The 16,127-nt window shown below is 38.7% G+C and overlaps 1 protein-coding gene across 5 annotated transcripts in view; it reads right to left on the bottom strand.

Annotated features, from left to right (window-relative positions):
* Positions 1–4,561: 4,561 nt before the first annotated feature.
* The window catches only part of nr3c2 (nuclear receptor subfamily 3, group C, member 2), a 135,191-nt gene continuing 123,625 nt past the window's right edge, over positions 4,562–16,127 (bottom strand). For all 5 annotated transcript variants that reach the window (XM_047364521.1, XM_047364518.1, XM_047364519.1 and 2 more), the window contains exons 8-9: positions 15,918–16,075; positions 4,562–11,595 (exon numbers count right to left, since the gene is read on the bottom strand). In XM_047364521.1, the coding sequence (XP_047220477.1) occupies positions 11,440–11,595; positions 15,918–16,075 (314 nt within the window). In that variant the 3' untranslated portion in view covers positions 4,562–11,439. The remainder of the gene's footprint in view (positions 11,596–15,917; positions 16,076–16,127) is intronic.

Here is a 16,127-nt window from a genome sequence, read left to right as displayed (position 1 = left end):
TTTTTTGGATTACATAAGTCTGGAGACAGCCTCTGCCTCCACATCCGTTCAAACTCTCTGGGCTCCTTTGATCAGCTCCATGACCTAGTGGGGGTGGGGGACCTTTGGCTTCGTCCTGTGGGGTGTTGTTGCTGATTCGGGAGAGTGCCTGGGTTTGGGATATCTGGGGTATTCCTGGGTTGGGGTCGCTGGGGAGTCTGGCGGCAGGGGCTGTGGCCTGGGGTGAGGCTTTGGTGGCTCCGAGGGGTAACATCTGGTGGCTGCATGAGATGCTTTTGGGGGGCCGACGGACATAGGTTACTGACCTCGTGGCTGTACTGCTCCTGGGTTGGTCTGGAGTGGGCTCGGGGTTCTTGGGGCATGTCGTCTCCGGGCTGGGGTCCTGGCTGGGCCTGGGGGGTTTGGGTCCTGGCAGGTCTGGGTGCTCTGTTGGCTCTGCGCCGTGGGTTTGGGGTGGTTGAGCGAGTTGGTCTTGTGCCTTCCTTTATCTGGTGTACTCTTGTTGAGCTGGGCCGGCTGATCTGCTCTTTTTTTTTGGAGTGGGGCCCTCTTGGTCGTCACTGAGTGCTTCTGCCTATTTCCTTCCCTCTACAGTCCCTGCTGGTGGCTGGTGTCTCTGCCCGCTTAATGTATTGGTGGTTTTCGGTGTCCGGGGCTGGGTACGTTGGTGTTTGCCGGCTCACTTCTGGTGGCTGCTTGCCGGGGCCCGGGCCCCAGGCTCTGTCGGGCCTCTTCTTTGGGGGTGATGTGCCCAGAGGTCTCGGGTCTCTGGATTTGCGGACTGGATTTCCGGACTGGATCTGCTCCGGTGTAGACGGCTACTGGCAGGGCCTGTGGGCTGCAGCTTCCTTATATACACAAGCAAGCTCACACATACACCCACAGGTGTTTGAATTCAGGTGTTAACAGATACACAAATGTTCTATATTGAGCAGCAGTTACCTCCATATACATCTTCCATTCATTAGTACCGTGGATTTTTCGGTAACATTGCTGTTGTTGTATATATTTCTGCAGATGTAGAAGCAGTCTTCTAGGGTGTTATCTTGTGTTCTCTTCACCCTTCTTTCTCTATTCTTTTCTCCTTTTCACCCTTTTTCCTTTTGCCCAATATCTATCTTTCTTGCTTTTTTTTTTCCCTTTTTGTTTTCGTCTCCATGTATTGCAATTAAAATAATCCCAAAGCAGTTTCTAATAAAGTTTTTTTTTTTTTTTTTAGATATATATATCAAGCGGAGCATTATAGCGTTAGCCGTAATGCTCCACCTGTGAAAGTAAATGTGTTGGGCTTCTTGGCACTCAGACAACAATTCTGAGTTCTTCTTTGCTGAACAGGGCACGTTAAGAAAACAAAAACAAAACAAAAACAGCCCTGAACCATCATACTACCACTAACTTGTTTGACTGTCAGTATGATATGCCTTTTTAAAATGCTGTGTTAATTTTTCACAAGCTGTAACAAAGAGCAAATCTTACAAAAAGATTAACTTCTGTCACCCTGAAAAGCCCGACAAGACAACATTTATCAAGATGTAGTTTTTTGGCAAACACGAGATGGCATTTTAACTCTTTTTGGTCAACAGTTTTCTTTTTTTGATGATCTTAAACATTTAGGTGAGAAAAAAAAAGCAAAAATGGAGCTAATCCTTAAGGGGTAAATACTTTGTGACGGCACTGTAATCACATCATTTAATTTATGCAGCATTTACATTCAGAGTTAAAAATGAGCAAATAAGATAATTCATATAAGAACATATACCAATCAGCATTCAGATCAAACTTTATGTCAGGGTTTGTGGTTGGTTGCGACTGGGAAGCAGACAGAAGCTTTGTAGCCTCATAGTCTTTGTAATCTTTACTTTTATACACAATAAACAAATGACTTACACCAGGTGACTGAGCAGGAGACACAGGAAGATAACAGGAGGAACCAACAGGGAACAAGGAGAAATCGTAAGTAAATATACGGAGGGAAGTGCAATGTGAACCACTGGGAAGGGAGGCAGGTAATCAGATGATAAATGACAGGTGTGATGAGCAGGTGTAGGGAACTGAGGGAATGGAGGTTACTATGGTTACTAGTGCAGAGAAAACAGAGACATGAGGAGAAACTAGGGTGGTGAAAATACTAAGGGAAACTATATACAAGGAACAAATACAAAACTAACCGGGAGAAGCAGGGACACGAGAACCTAAGTAAGAATAATAAAATAAAGCTAAACAACAACATATAGTAAACAACAAAATAACTCTAAGTACATGAAAACTCCTAACAATAAAGGTAAATAAACACAAACACTACTAGATAGACTGCAACTTATAACCGGAAATAAAACGTGAGAAACTAGACAAAAGAGAACTACAGGTCCTTCTCAAAATATTAGCATATTGTGATAAAGTTCATTATTTTCCATAATGTAATGATGAAAATTTAACATTCATATATTTTAGATTCATTGCACACTAACTGAAATATTTCAGGTCTTTTATTGTCTTAATATGGATGATTTTGGCATACAGCTCATGAAAACCCAAAATTCCTATCTTACAAAATTAGCATATTTCATCTGACCAATAAAAGAAAAGTGTTTTTAATACAAAAAACGTCAACCTTCAAATAATCATGTACAGTTATGCACTCAATACTTGGTCGGGAATCCTTTTGCAGAAATGACTGCTTCAATGCGGCGTGGCATGGAGGCAATCAGCCTGTGGCACTGCTGAGGTCTTATGGAGGCCCAGGATGCTTCGATAGCGGCCTTTAGCTCATCCAGAGTGTTGGGTCTTGAGTCTCTCAACGTTCTCTTCATAATATCCCACAGATTCTCTATGGGGTTCAGGTCAGGAGAGTTGGCAGGCCAATTGAGCACAGTGATACCATGGTCAGTAAACCATTTACCAGTGGTTTTGGCACTGTGAGCAGGTGCCAGGTCGTGCTGAAAAATGAAATCTTCATCTCCATAAAGCTTTTCAGCAGATGGAAGCATGAAGTGCTCCAAAATCTCCTGATAGCTAGCTGCATTGACCCTGCCCTTGATAAAACACAGTGGACCAACACCAGCAGCTGACACGGCACCCCAGACCATCACTGACTGTGGGTACTTGACACTGGACTTCTGGCATTTTGGCATTTCCTTCTCCCCAGTCTTCCTCTAGACTCTGGCACCTTGATTTCCGAATGACATGCAGAATTTTCTTTCATCCGAAAAAAGCACTTTGGACCACTGAGCAACAGTCCAGTGCTGCTTCTCTGTAGCCCAGGTCAGGCGCTTCTGCCGCTGTTTCTGGTTCAAAAGTGGCTTGACCTGGGGAATGCGGCACCTGTAGCCCATTTCCTGCACACGCCTGTGCACGGTGGCTCTGGATGTTTCTACTCCAGACTCAGTCCACTGCTTCTGCAGGTCCCCCAAGGTCTGGAATCGGCCCTTCTCCACAATCTTCCTCAGGGTCCGGTCACCTCTTCTCGTTGTGCAGCGTTTTCTGCCACACTTTTTCCTTCCCACAGACTTCTCACTGAGGTGCCTTGATACAGCACTCTGGGAGCAGCCTATCTGTTCAGAAATGTCTTTCTGTGTCTTACCCTCTTGCTTGAGGGTGTCAATAGTGGCCTTCTGGACAGCAGTCAGGTCGGCAGTCTTACCCATGATTGGGGTTTTGAGTGATGAACCAGGCTGGGAGTTTTAAAGGCCTCAGGAATCTTTTGCAGGTGTTTAGAGTTAACTCGTTGATTCAGATGATTAGGTTCATAGCTCGTTTAGAGACCCTTTTAATGATATGCTAATTTTGTGAGATAGGAATTTTGGGTTTTCATGAGCTGTATGCCAAAATCATCCGTATTAAGACAATAAAAGACCTGAAATATTTCAGTTAGTGTGCAATGAATCTAAAATATATGAATGTTAAATTTTCATCATGACATTATGGAAAATAATGAACTTTATCACAATAAGCTAATATTTTGAGAAGGACCTGTATGCTAAAATAACAAACTTGGGGGGAAAACAACTAATAAGACAGAAATGCAGATGAACTAACAAACACCAAAGTGGCAGAACCTGACACTTTTCTGAACAAATCACCCAACAGGTTTAAATCTTCCTCTTGTTTTTAAGACCTTAGGACATTACCTGCATGGTTAGGGATTTACTTTGACCAGAACAATGACCTAAGAGGGCTGTTTGAGGCGGGTCAACGTTTCCATAGTCATATTTGATAAATACACTTTATGCATCAGTTAAAAATAATTACCTTTAAGCAGGTTTCAAACCTATTTTTTATTAAATCCTCATTTTTGCATTAAAAATGCTTTTTGTGGTCTGATGTAATATTCTAATTTTAAATATTGTGTTTTGATCATAATTAAGGGTAGGTTTAGAAACTGTGTAAGTAACCTATATAATGTGTTTCCCTTAAAGAATTGAGTTACTGAAATAAATGAGCTTTTCAGTAATCTAATTTATTGAATATAATTGTATATTGAGAGTTGGCTGAGCTATACAGGTTTCTATTACATAGAAATAATTATACTACACAAACACAAATAATCAGATCACATTAAGCAGTCAGTGTAATGGTTTTATTAGAATCTTGCAATATTTCTGCAAACACAAGTATGGCAATATCTGCATTAAGATGTACAGTAGTAACTGGTTTCAAAAAATGCTGAAGGAGGTTTGGTGAAGGAGTTCATTGTATGTTTGCTAAGAAAAGTTGTACTGAGTAAAAAGGTATTTTTGGAACTGGAAAAAAGCATTTTAGTATATTTTTTATAAATATTTCTATATTTATTAATAAATAATGCACTGCCATGGCTGTGGAGATATGGCTTAGTCTGTCTACACCCGATTCACAACTCTAAAAACGAAAATGGCAATGACATGACTCCATACACACAATGACGCAAGAAACAGCAGTTAGAGTAATCATTAGACAAACAAGTCAAGAAGGAGTGTGAATTTAGAAGAAGACTGTTCAGAAGATAATACAGTTCCCTGGAGGTTTGGGAAAGTTTTATAGCTGGCAGTAGGTAATGACTGGTGACCAAAAAACAAACTGTACATTAATCTGCTTCCTATTTAGAACTAGTTTGACAGTTGTGAATATTCCTGTTAACTTTTTGCTGAAAGTTGGATAAGAACGTCAGTACAACTCACAGGTCTGTCTCTTGACAGGTAATTGCACGTACTCTCACTTTGTTAAAGTAAAAGTGGAAATATTGAATCACTAACAATGCAACTTGAGCGCAGACAGATTGATAGGTTCATTTATTTCCAACACTTCCCATGTTCCCAAGTCAATATAATGCTGTCACTTTAATCACCTCACTGTTTATAGCTCATATTTTGACAGTAAAAAATTAAAGAGATTGGGGATTAGAGAAATTGGAAGTGGTTTTTTGTGGATTTCTCATTAGTCAGTATCTTACCTGCGGGAAGCTGTCTGAGTAACCCCAGTTTGGAGAAACGGAGGTTCCCATGAAAGTGTTGAGGTAATGGCTAGTCAAAGCAGAACCAGACCAGATTGAATTTCTGCTACCTTAAAATAACTCCAATCTTTATCCTTTAAAAATATTTACACCCATCGCACTTTTGCCCAAAAGTGTAGTTTACCCAAAGTGTAAATAGTTCAAGTATTTGTACTGAACCACAACGATGTGGTTTTCACAATCAGGTTCTTGTAATCAGATGAGGAAATCGTTAGCTAGGGGCAATCACTACTTTCATCCAAAAGATAACGCTTACATATTTCTTGTGTTGTTTTGACACATCGACATGTTTGACAGAAACTATACAGATGAAAATATTAAATTACTCCACATCAAAGCAATGAAGAGCAATGAAGAATATCAAGAATCAAGAATATCTGGAAATCATGGCACACAGGGCCTTGAAAATATAGTTTTAACTCAGCAGTGTGCTGTCATATAGCTATTTCTATGCATTGTGTTGCCTTTTAATTAGCATAACAATTAGCATCATTAATTAATTACATTTTTTTCATTGAATATTTTACTGCATCTATATGAAGAGATGTTTATTTGCTTGGTGGAAACATTTTTACATGTTTTGCAAAGTTTTTGTAAAACATGTCAGTTAGTAGTGCCTGGTTGTTAAAATTCCATCCTGTGAAGCATCTGTTGCTCAGACAGAAAGAACATTTTCAAAGGTGAAAAGTTCTTGAACACATTATGTGCTCATTTGAAATCAAAATGTTCTTTAAAAAAGTTTTTAAATCCACTTTCAGACTGACTTTACTTGACTTTCTTGACACTCTGGTAATAATATCTCTGAATTTCTCCCAACAGAGATTATTCAGACTACTTTCTACTGCAGGAAGATACTAACTACCCATAACTCCACAGAACCTTACTTAAAAAAAAATCACAGTTATCCATTTAATAATTTCCAATAGTCTAATTTATTTACAGTGTGAAGATCCAAAAACCAAACATAAGATTTTGCAGTAATTTTATAACTGGAAAAACGTCTAGAATCCAGTTTTTTTATGTTACAGTGACTCAGAGCTTACAAGCGTATCCTATCATGAGACATATGGATCCAGCCTTGCTTTAGAAGCTTAGAGAGCTTCAGATTATTGTTTCACATTTAGATGCATCAATATTTTCATCCAACTTTTGGCAAAAAGGAGGCAAGAAAATAAGGAATGAAGAGTTAAATGTGTTTTAAGAAAAGCTTGTAGAAGGTTCAAGATCCTGGATTTACCTTTCTTTTGGTCACATTATTTTCTATTGTGACCAAACCTTAAAAGTACATTTTTCTTCAATCCATAATTTGTGATAAAAAAAATAAAAAACCCAGCACAAGCTATAGTGATGTTAGTGATTTTACGCTAAGTGTGTTCATGTGTTTGTATCCCTAAACTTAAAGTTTCAAGAACTTCCTTTTAAATATCCCAGTTTCAACTGTTTGTGACTCTTTGAGTTTAATTATAATAATGCTCATCAACTTTGTTGCCTGGGTTAGGATATCCATATCCAAAGAGGATCCATTTCTTAATACAGCTTGTTACAAATTCTTTTAAAAAGTGCTTTTGATTTTTTTTATTTGTTTAACTAAACAATAATGCAAAAATAAAAATGCAAAAAAAAAACAAAAAACAACGTCCTTAATGAGTAGATAATAAATGTACTCTCTCTAACATTCAGGTAGTATGTTCCATAAGTCTCTCGCAATATATGATACATTCATTTCAATGTGCCAACCTGTAAATTCTTCTCTGTCAGCCAACAAACAGAATGATTGGGAAACACTTTTTTTCAACTGTTTAACAAGATGGTTAAAGTAGAAATGTTTCTTACGACACTCAACATAAAGACTTGCCTTATTATTTACAATATATACTGTAAAACTGTAAATCAGGTGAGATAAAAAAGGCACAAGTTTCCCTTTTTTTAAATACATGTAAACATCTCATCAAAAAGCATGCAATAACATTTTGTTTTACAAAAAGGATTTGATTTTTAGACAAAGTACTTAAATATCGTTTTCCAGCAAAATATAATTCTCTCAAAAATACTTTCCCATTCATTCTATGAACTGTTTGACATTTTTTATTCTTCAAAAAGGACATCAAATTGGGGCAAAATAAAGAGTGAGAGCTCAGGCTGTAAACTAAAGAGGTTTTATGAAGAGGTCTAAATATTATTGCAGTGGAGAAAACATTGAAATATTTCTGTTGAGGACAGAAAATTGGGCCCAGATTCTTACCTAATATTTTCTCCCATATTGTATGGGGGAAAAAAACTCTTATAAGGATGACAAAATTTGACACTCCCACCTCTGATCTCCCAAGTCAACACTGACAAAAATTAAAATTCACAACCCTCTCCATTTTCTGATCTTAATCTTCTTGAAAAAATATTTACTACACCTTCAAAGACACCATGGATCTGGCTTCTGTTCGCCTGAAAACCAATTTCAACTCAAACGAGACTTAAACGTCTGGTGTAGCAGCTCCAGAACCGACTTAAGACAATATGGCGCCAGAAGCATGATTTGATGTAGGGGCCACAGTTCTATTTGTCTGACTTGTTCATGTGGTCGGGCAGCTGCCAAAACGCAGCATTCCAGTGAAGGCGGATTATTAGTTATTCATTGTTTATTAGTTTACAGTTACAGTGTGCATGAAATGTGATTCCCACACAGACACAAGCAGAGGAAATGACTGAACTATGGTGACATTCAATCATCAGTAGCAAAACTATCAAATTCTAGATGTTTTTGCTTAGTATGATTACAACCTAATCTAGATCCTAAATTGTTTAATAAATTCAAGTTCCTGAATATCATTTAATTAGTAGAGATGCACCGATCAGAGTTTTCAGGCCAATATCCAAACAATCTTGTCACGAGAGGTCATTGAATACTTATATTAGGAGAAAAGGGAACCACCACAACATGTTTGAGAGAGGAGTTGTTTTAAAACAGTCTTGCTAATACAGTAAAACATGGATAAAAGGATTAGTAAGTTTGCATCTTCTGTTTATGTTTAGCACAATTAGTGTTGTTAACATCATTAAAACAGCAGCCTCCATATGGATTCCCTAAAATGCAGATTCTTTCAAAGGTGTTCCAACATTTCCAAAATCCAGTATGTTCCATGACAGGCAGAGGCTGAAAGCTCAAAAGCACAAGTAAGAGCAATTTGGCTACAATATGATTAGCCTTCTTGTTATCTGCTGAAATCTCTCTTAGAATAAAGCCTTCCTCACATTCTTAGTTTTAAAATGATCCATTTTAATTTTATCAACATTTTTTTTGTTCTAGAAAAAACATGGAAATGTTTTGGAGTGGCCCAGGCAGAGTCTCAATTTCAATCTGATGGAGACTTCTAAGGAGGAGCTAAAGATTAGGGTGATGGCAAAGTTGACTTCCAAGTTGACTCAAAGACATTGAGCTCATCACCAAAGGAGAAAAAGATAACTCTTATCAAAATATATACTCCTTTTACATTGTGTATTATCTTTTGAGAGATACCTGTCTAATTTGGTATCAGAAAGAAACATCTAATAGGTGTAAATCTAAATTTGCCATGTTTTTGAATAAGTCTGGGCTTAACTGTAAGTAGCAGCCAAAATGAACACCCAAAATGCCTCCAGGAAAAAATACAATTTCATTTTAAAAAGCATCTTGTGCCGTTTGTGCTTCTTTGGACAACAACAAACTGCAGAGGTTGAATTTTCTTCCCACAGTACAAACTTCCACACTGAAGAGTGTTGTAGTTAGCGCTACCTAGTAGGGCTTGGGCATAGTACATTCGTTGACCTGAAAATGATTGGATGTTTCATTTTCTGACCAGTCAGACACAGACCATGGTTGGTCAAGCTGAAAATCAGCTGATGATCGGTGCATCCCTAGTAAGTCAAGCACCTTGGCGCAGGGGTAGCTTAGTTTGCTTTGGGCGGCTTTGAGAGGTGCTGGTATGTCAGCTCAAGGCTATAATGCAGCACACCAGCACCATACTATGTTGCTAATGCCATATTGTCTAACTTTAGGCTGGGTGACCATGCAGAAATTCTTCCCTCTGTTATCACAGTTGCTTAAAGGAACAAACAATCCCTGTTAGCTGCACTAATGCCTCATTTCACATTGTCCCTTCTCTGTGCAAATCTACATGTGGAAATAGGATATGGCTAAATCTGATGTGTGCATAATAACCCACACTGAAAGAGCAGATAAACTAGTCACATGCTTGCCAAGAGAAAAAGAAACTGCACACAAACTTCATACACACATGTAAATACACACTTACAGGGCACAATAACTGGATGATAATCATGCTTGTTATCTTCTCCTGCGACTCTGTCGCTCTTCAGTAGCATCATCATAGTTTTTCACAACCATCCAGAAACCACTGGGGTGTGAGACTATTAAATGGTCCAGATGACCGCAGTTAAAGTAATACAACGAGGCCAAAGTATAGGAGGAAAAAAAATCTACATTGGAAAAACTGACCATTTGAGCAGAATAATCTGTTCTTCATCAACTCGTACCTTAAAACATCTTCTGTACATCAGCTGAGGAGAATGGTGTATAAGAAGTTAATACCTGTACAAATTTGCCTGGTACTGATGTGTTAGCTGTAAGCAGAATAATGCGCCATGTTGGATACTATAAACTTTACAGAGTATTTGTGTTTAAACTTTGTGTCCATATATACTGTAGTGTATGGGCTGTCTACTTGTTACTGTACATGTTATGTCTCGCCTAGCTTTGTAGAAATGAAGCACCTTAATGTAAAATGACTGGCTTGTCAAAAAACGACCCCTTCTATAAAACGTTTTTTATTGTTTCTGGGAAGAGTAGATAAGTGTTGGAGCACAAAGGGCTGGTTTAGCTTCATCGCGGGTAAAAACAGACATTTGGACAGCTGCTCTGGAGATAACACAAACGCCAGCTATTACTATAGATGCACCTCAGTCAAATCCATTATCAGCCAACTCTTACTGAAATTGTTTCTGTAAATGCATTTTCTTATCCTGCAACAATTTTTATTTAATTTTTTTTTTGCAGAAAAGGTAAAGTCTTGCATCAATATTGTGTTAATTTCACAACACAACATCTCTACAATAGTCACGGGGGCTTCAGCTTTCTTCCGGGATATATTCATTTCAAAACAGCTCAGGCTTTAGACTTTTGCATAATAGTCTTGATTGTTCCACTACACATATTTAAACTTAGAAACTGAGTGTGTCAATGTCAATAATGGCTGTCATAAAGCCGACTTACGAATCAAACTTGGATTATTAGATTTGATGTGATTATTTAGCTTATGATGATACCTGTATAGCCCTTGGATTATCTTCATAGAGACCTGCTGTAGTGCAGTGCCTCCACATGAAGTCCTTTGCTGCTACACGCAGAGCTAATTTACTAGTATAAGCAGGATATTTCCAAGTGTGATAAATCTTTTAAAGACTGCATAAGCTGGATTTAATATTTGCATTTAAAAAAACAACTTTTCACTGGATTTGTAAAGTAATCTCTTTATAGTGCATGTGGAGTGCGTTTATGGGAAGGCTTGTAAGTGTATTAATTTTCCATCTACTCTTGTGTTAATGTATTTTAAGTGACGTATGGCTTTATCTCCACAGAATACTGTTTTCATCTTTGGGGCAGGGTTGCATGGCTGTACATCAGGATGGTTTTGCCACGTTTGTCAGAAGTCCAGTCTTCTTGTGTCGTGCTTGATGTCTCAAACTATTCACAGCTCTGAAATGCTTATGATGACTTCAGGGTCAAATCCTTCTCTTCACCACTCTGCTTGACTGTGATCCGAGGCGAGGACGCTGTCATAGAAGGCGACAGGGTGAAGGGCCCACAGGTCTGGCGTTTCTTGTGTACTTTCCCTTCCCTGAACCTCATTTTCCTCTTTCTATCTCGGTTCTTAATGCCACTTCTGTCCTGGCTTTGTAGCGAGTCACTTCTTGTGGAAGTAGATAGTGTGAGTAAGGCCTGACTCCACCATTGGTATCTGGTCACTGATGATCTCAACCAACATTTCGGGGAACTCCACCTTCAGGGCCTGCGACTCACGAAAGGTGTAGAAGCAGAAGTCCAGCAAGTTCCCAACGAGCTGCACATCACAAACACACAACTTAATGAAAAGAACTCACTTTTTTAAAATTGCCTGCAAAGATATTCATTTTACTTAAATTTTTCTAAATCATGTCCAGTTACAACCACAATGTTTGTTGTAATTTTAACACAAAATGAAGCACAATGACAATTTGTGAAGAAAATGATGGATACATTTCTAATCTTTAAAAAAAAAATAAAGATAAAAAGTCTGGCATGCATTGGTATTTAGCCACCTCTATTTTAACCAACCTAAATCATTTGCAGAGCAACTGTTGTCTTCAGGATTTCCCTAACTGGTAAAACTCTGCCTGTGCATAATTAAACCTCAGCACAAATCCAGTTGTTCTGTGTTATTGAACATTAGTGAACAAACAGCATTATGACAGCAGAGCAGAGAGCAGACTGGTCAGGGAGAACATTGTGGAGAAGTTTAAATCAAGCTTAGGTTATAAAACAAAATCCCAAGTTTTGAACATCTCACAGAGCACTGTTCAATCCATCATCTGAAAACAGAAAGAGTATGGCACAAATGCAAACCTACCAAGACAGCTGTCAACCAACACTGACAGAACGGGTAGGGAGAGTATTAAATCAGAAAATCAGCCAAACAGGCCATGTTAACTCAGGTGAGAGAATATTTTAACAACTAGTCGGGCACTCCTTAACTCTGGCCTTCATAGATGAGTGGCAAGAAATAAGCTGCTGTTAAAACAAAGTTCTATTTCAAGTTTATATGAAGCCATGTACTGGACACAGCAAACATGTGGAAGAAACTGAACTTTCCTATATACATGGTAAACACTATGAGTGGCAGAAAACTAACACTGCACATCACCCACAAAATACTATTCCCACTGTGAAACATGGAGGTAACACTATCATGCTGTGGGGATGGTTTTCTTCAGCAGGGACAGGAAAGCTGGTCATACTTGATAGAAACATGGATGGAGCTACATCCAGAGCAATGCTTGATGAAAACCTGTTAGAGGCTGCAAAAGACTTGAGACAAGGGCAGAGGTTCACCTTCCAGCAGGACAATGATTCTAAACAATAGTTTTGATCAAAGCAGATACACTGCCGATCAAATGTTTTAGATACACTTTCTCACTTAATGGATCTCTTTATTTTCATGACTATTTAAATTGTAGATTCACACCAAAGGCAAAAAGACTATGAATGAACACAAAAAGTGTAAAATAACTCTAAGCGTATACATATTTCATCAGCAATGTTTTGCTGATGATACTCAGCTTTACTTATCCATAAATCCTGATGAGCCCAACCAGTTAGATAGACTACAAGCATGTCCTGAAGACATAAAAACTTGGATGACTAAAAATGTTCTGCTTCTAAATTCAGACAAGACAGAAGTTGTCGTCTTTGGACCGGAGTCTTTGAAACAGAAACTTACTCAATCACTTAACCTGGATGGCATTAAATTGACCTCCGGTAATAAAGTAAAAAACCTTGGTGTTATTTTTGACCAGGACATGTCATTTAAATCCCATATTAAACAGGTTTCTAGGATTTCTTTCTTTCATCTCCGGAACATTGCCAAAATTAGAAATATTTTATCCAGGAGTGACGCTGAAAAACTAGTCCATGCATTTGTTACTTCAAGGCTGGACTATTGTAATTCTTTACTATCAGGATGTCCACAAAATGCAGTTAAAATCCTTCAGCTGATTCAGAATGCTGCAGCAAGAGTTCTGATGAAAATTAAAAAGAGAGATCATATTTCTCCTATTTTAGCTTCCCTTCATTGACTCCCTGTTAAATCCAGAATAGAATTTAAAATTCTCCTCCTCACATATAAAGCCCTTAATGATCTAGCTCCTTCATACATCAGAGATCTGATTGGTCCATATGTTCCTAACAGAGCACTTCGTTCTCAAACTGAAGGTTTACTGGTGGTTCCTAGAGTCTCTAGAAGTAGAATGGGAGGCAGATCCTTTAGTTATCAGGCTCCTCTCCTGTGGAACCAGCTCCCAGTTTTGGTCCATGAGGCAGACACCCTGTCTACTTTTAAGGCTGGGCTTAAAACTTTCCTTTTTATAAAGCTCATAGTTAGAGTGGCTTAGGTTATCCTGAGCTATCTCTGTAGTTATGCTGCTATAGGCTTAGGCTGCTGGAGGACATAATGACCACTTTCACTCTCTCTGCTACATTCTCACACTACTCTCCAATTTTGCATTATTTGCTGTTATTTCAGCTTTTAACTTTGTTCTCTCTTTTCTCTTCCTAGAAGCTGCACCAGGCCTGATATGTATCTACCTGTGACACCTTCCTGGAGGGGGCCATTGTCCAAACTTCTGTTGCCAACAACTTAATGCTCACCTTCTACCGATGATACCCTTGGCCCTGTTTTTCAGTGTTTAACCCTATTGCTCTCCTAGACATGGCTACTGACTGAGCTTTTACTGTGACTAACTCTATGTGCTCTCTTTCATCCTGTGAACTTGAAAACTGGCTCACAGTTGATCTGTTTTTTTCTTCCTAGATGAAACCACTAATGGAGCTACATCCATTAACATTTTACTTTTCCTTCCCATAGAAAGTACTCCTGGATCAGTGCTTCTTTGTTCTCTTTGTGTCTCTGCTCTGTTCTCTCAAACCCCCAGTCGGTTGTGGCAGATGGCCGCTCACACTGAGCCTGGTTCTGCTGGAGGTTTATTCTTGTTAAAAGGGAGTTTTTCCTCTCCACTGTCGCTACATTCATGCTCAGTATGAGTGATTGCTGCAAAGTCAACGCCAGTGACTTTCCACTGTCTCTACATGCTCATCCAGGAGGAGTGATTGCTGCAAGTTACTGACTGGATGCAATCTGCTGGGTTTCCTTAGATAGAAAAACGTTTTTACCAATTTGAATAAATAACTGAATCTGACTGCACTGTTCGATAGTTAGGATTATTTGGAATGTATGTACCTGACTTGAAATCTGTATGATTCGATTGAATTGGCTTTATGAAGTGCCTTGAGACTGTGTTGTGAATTGGAGCTATATAAATAAAGCTGAGTTGAATTGAATATTTTAGATTCTTCAAAATAGCCACCCTTTGCTTTGATTACTGCTGTGCTTTATTGGCATTCTCTCCATGAGCTTCATGAGGTGGTTCCCCTGAAATAGTTTTCCAAAGAGTCTTGAAAGAACTTCCCAGAGGTTCATTGAGAGACGGCCAGAGGTTAATATTTCGGTCATCACCGCAAAGGGCAGCTACTTTAAAGAATCTAAAATATAACATATTTAAAGTTATTTTACAATTTTTTGTTTGCTCCATAATTCCATATCTGTTCATTCATTGTTTTGATGCCTTCAGTGAGAATCTACGTACAAGGGAAATAGTCGGAAACATAAAGAAAACCATTAAATGAGAAAGGCGTTCTAAAACTTCTGACTGTACTGTATTAGCTCGAGATATTTTGCACAGAATAATGGGGTTCTACAAATTGTTGACTCAGTAGGGTTAAATAAAAATCCTCAAAACATTTTTAGATTATTATTTGTAAAAAGAAACATGTGGAAACCATGCTTGATTCTTCTATTTCTTGTTTTAAATTGCATTGTATTGGTCCACACATAAAATCCCAATAAAACACAATAAGGTCGGGTTGTAACATGACAAAATGTGGAAAAATTAAAGTGGTCTGAATAGTTTTGCAGGGCACTTACCCTATGTTTCTCCCTTCCTCATGTCAGAGGGATTTAAAAATAGGCACATTTAATTACATTTCTCTGTTCAGGCAGTTTCCTTTATTGCTCTATTCCTCTGACCACTTGAGGGCAGCACGTTTTTTTTTTTTTCTCTGCCAAGCTCTGCTTCAGAGAAAGGTCATACTGACAGCACAATCCCCAATTACTTAATCATAAGGCTGAATTAATTCTGGTCAGTTATCTTTATAACTTTCACTGGCTGATCTTTGCCTCCAGGCTTTGGTTTTGCACTTGCTGACCCCCGTGCATGGAAACGTGACTGTCATTTAGCACATTTCCCACAATGACACCTCTGTGCCCTGATCCAATAAACCGAAAGCTGGTATTGATTCTCCTCTGTACCGTTTACCAATACAGACAGGTCACTGCCTCTTCCAAAAGAACTCACCCCTCAGGGAGGCAGTTATCCTCACTGCAAACCACACAGTGCTATTGAACCACTAACTAAAGCATTAACCAATATCCACTATGTTGCCATTTTACTCAACTTTTCCTCTAAGAGTAAAAACCCAAAGTGGCAGCAGTTCAGAAAGTAGGGGCTTCACATACAAGTTAAGCTTTGAAGGTAAGGCTGTTTTAGTGTAGACAGGGTAAGGGAAACTTACATCATGCATGGCATCCAGCAGCTTGGTGAGCTGGAAGAAGCGCTGCCAGGTTTGGCCGGAGTTGTTGGTCGCCTTTCCCACAGAACGCCGGAGCTCCTTGATGTAATTAACCCTCATCTCCTCAAATGCAGCCTGATTCTTCAGACCCTCTTTGGGAACTGGAAGATAAATATCACCTGGACTTAGTAAAACACTTTAATACTCTATCAT

This window comes from Girardinichthys multiradiatus, chromosome 5, assembly GCF_021462225.1.
Source record: "Girardinichthys multiradiatus isolate DD_20200921_A chromosome 5, DD_fGirMul_XY1, whole genome shotgun sequence".
Classification (NCBI taxonomy): Eukaryota; Metazoa; Chordata; class Actinopteri; order Cyprinodontiformes; family Goodeidae; genus Girardinichthys; species Girardinichthys multiradiatus.
The sequence above is the reverse complement of the archived record's forward strand: the minus strand, read 5'-3'. Positions and strand labels throughout refer to the sequence as shown.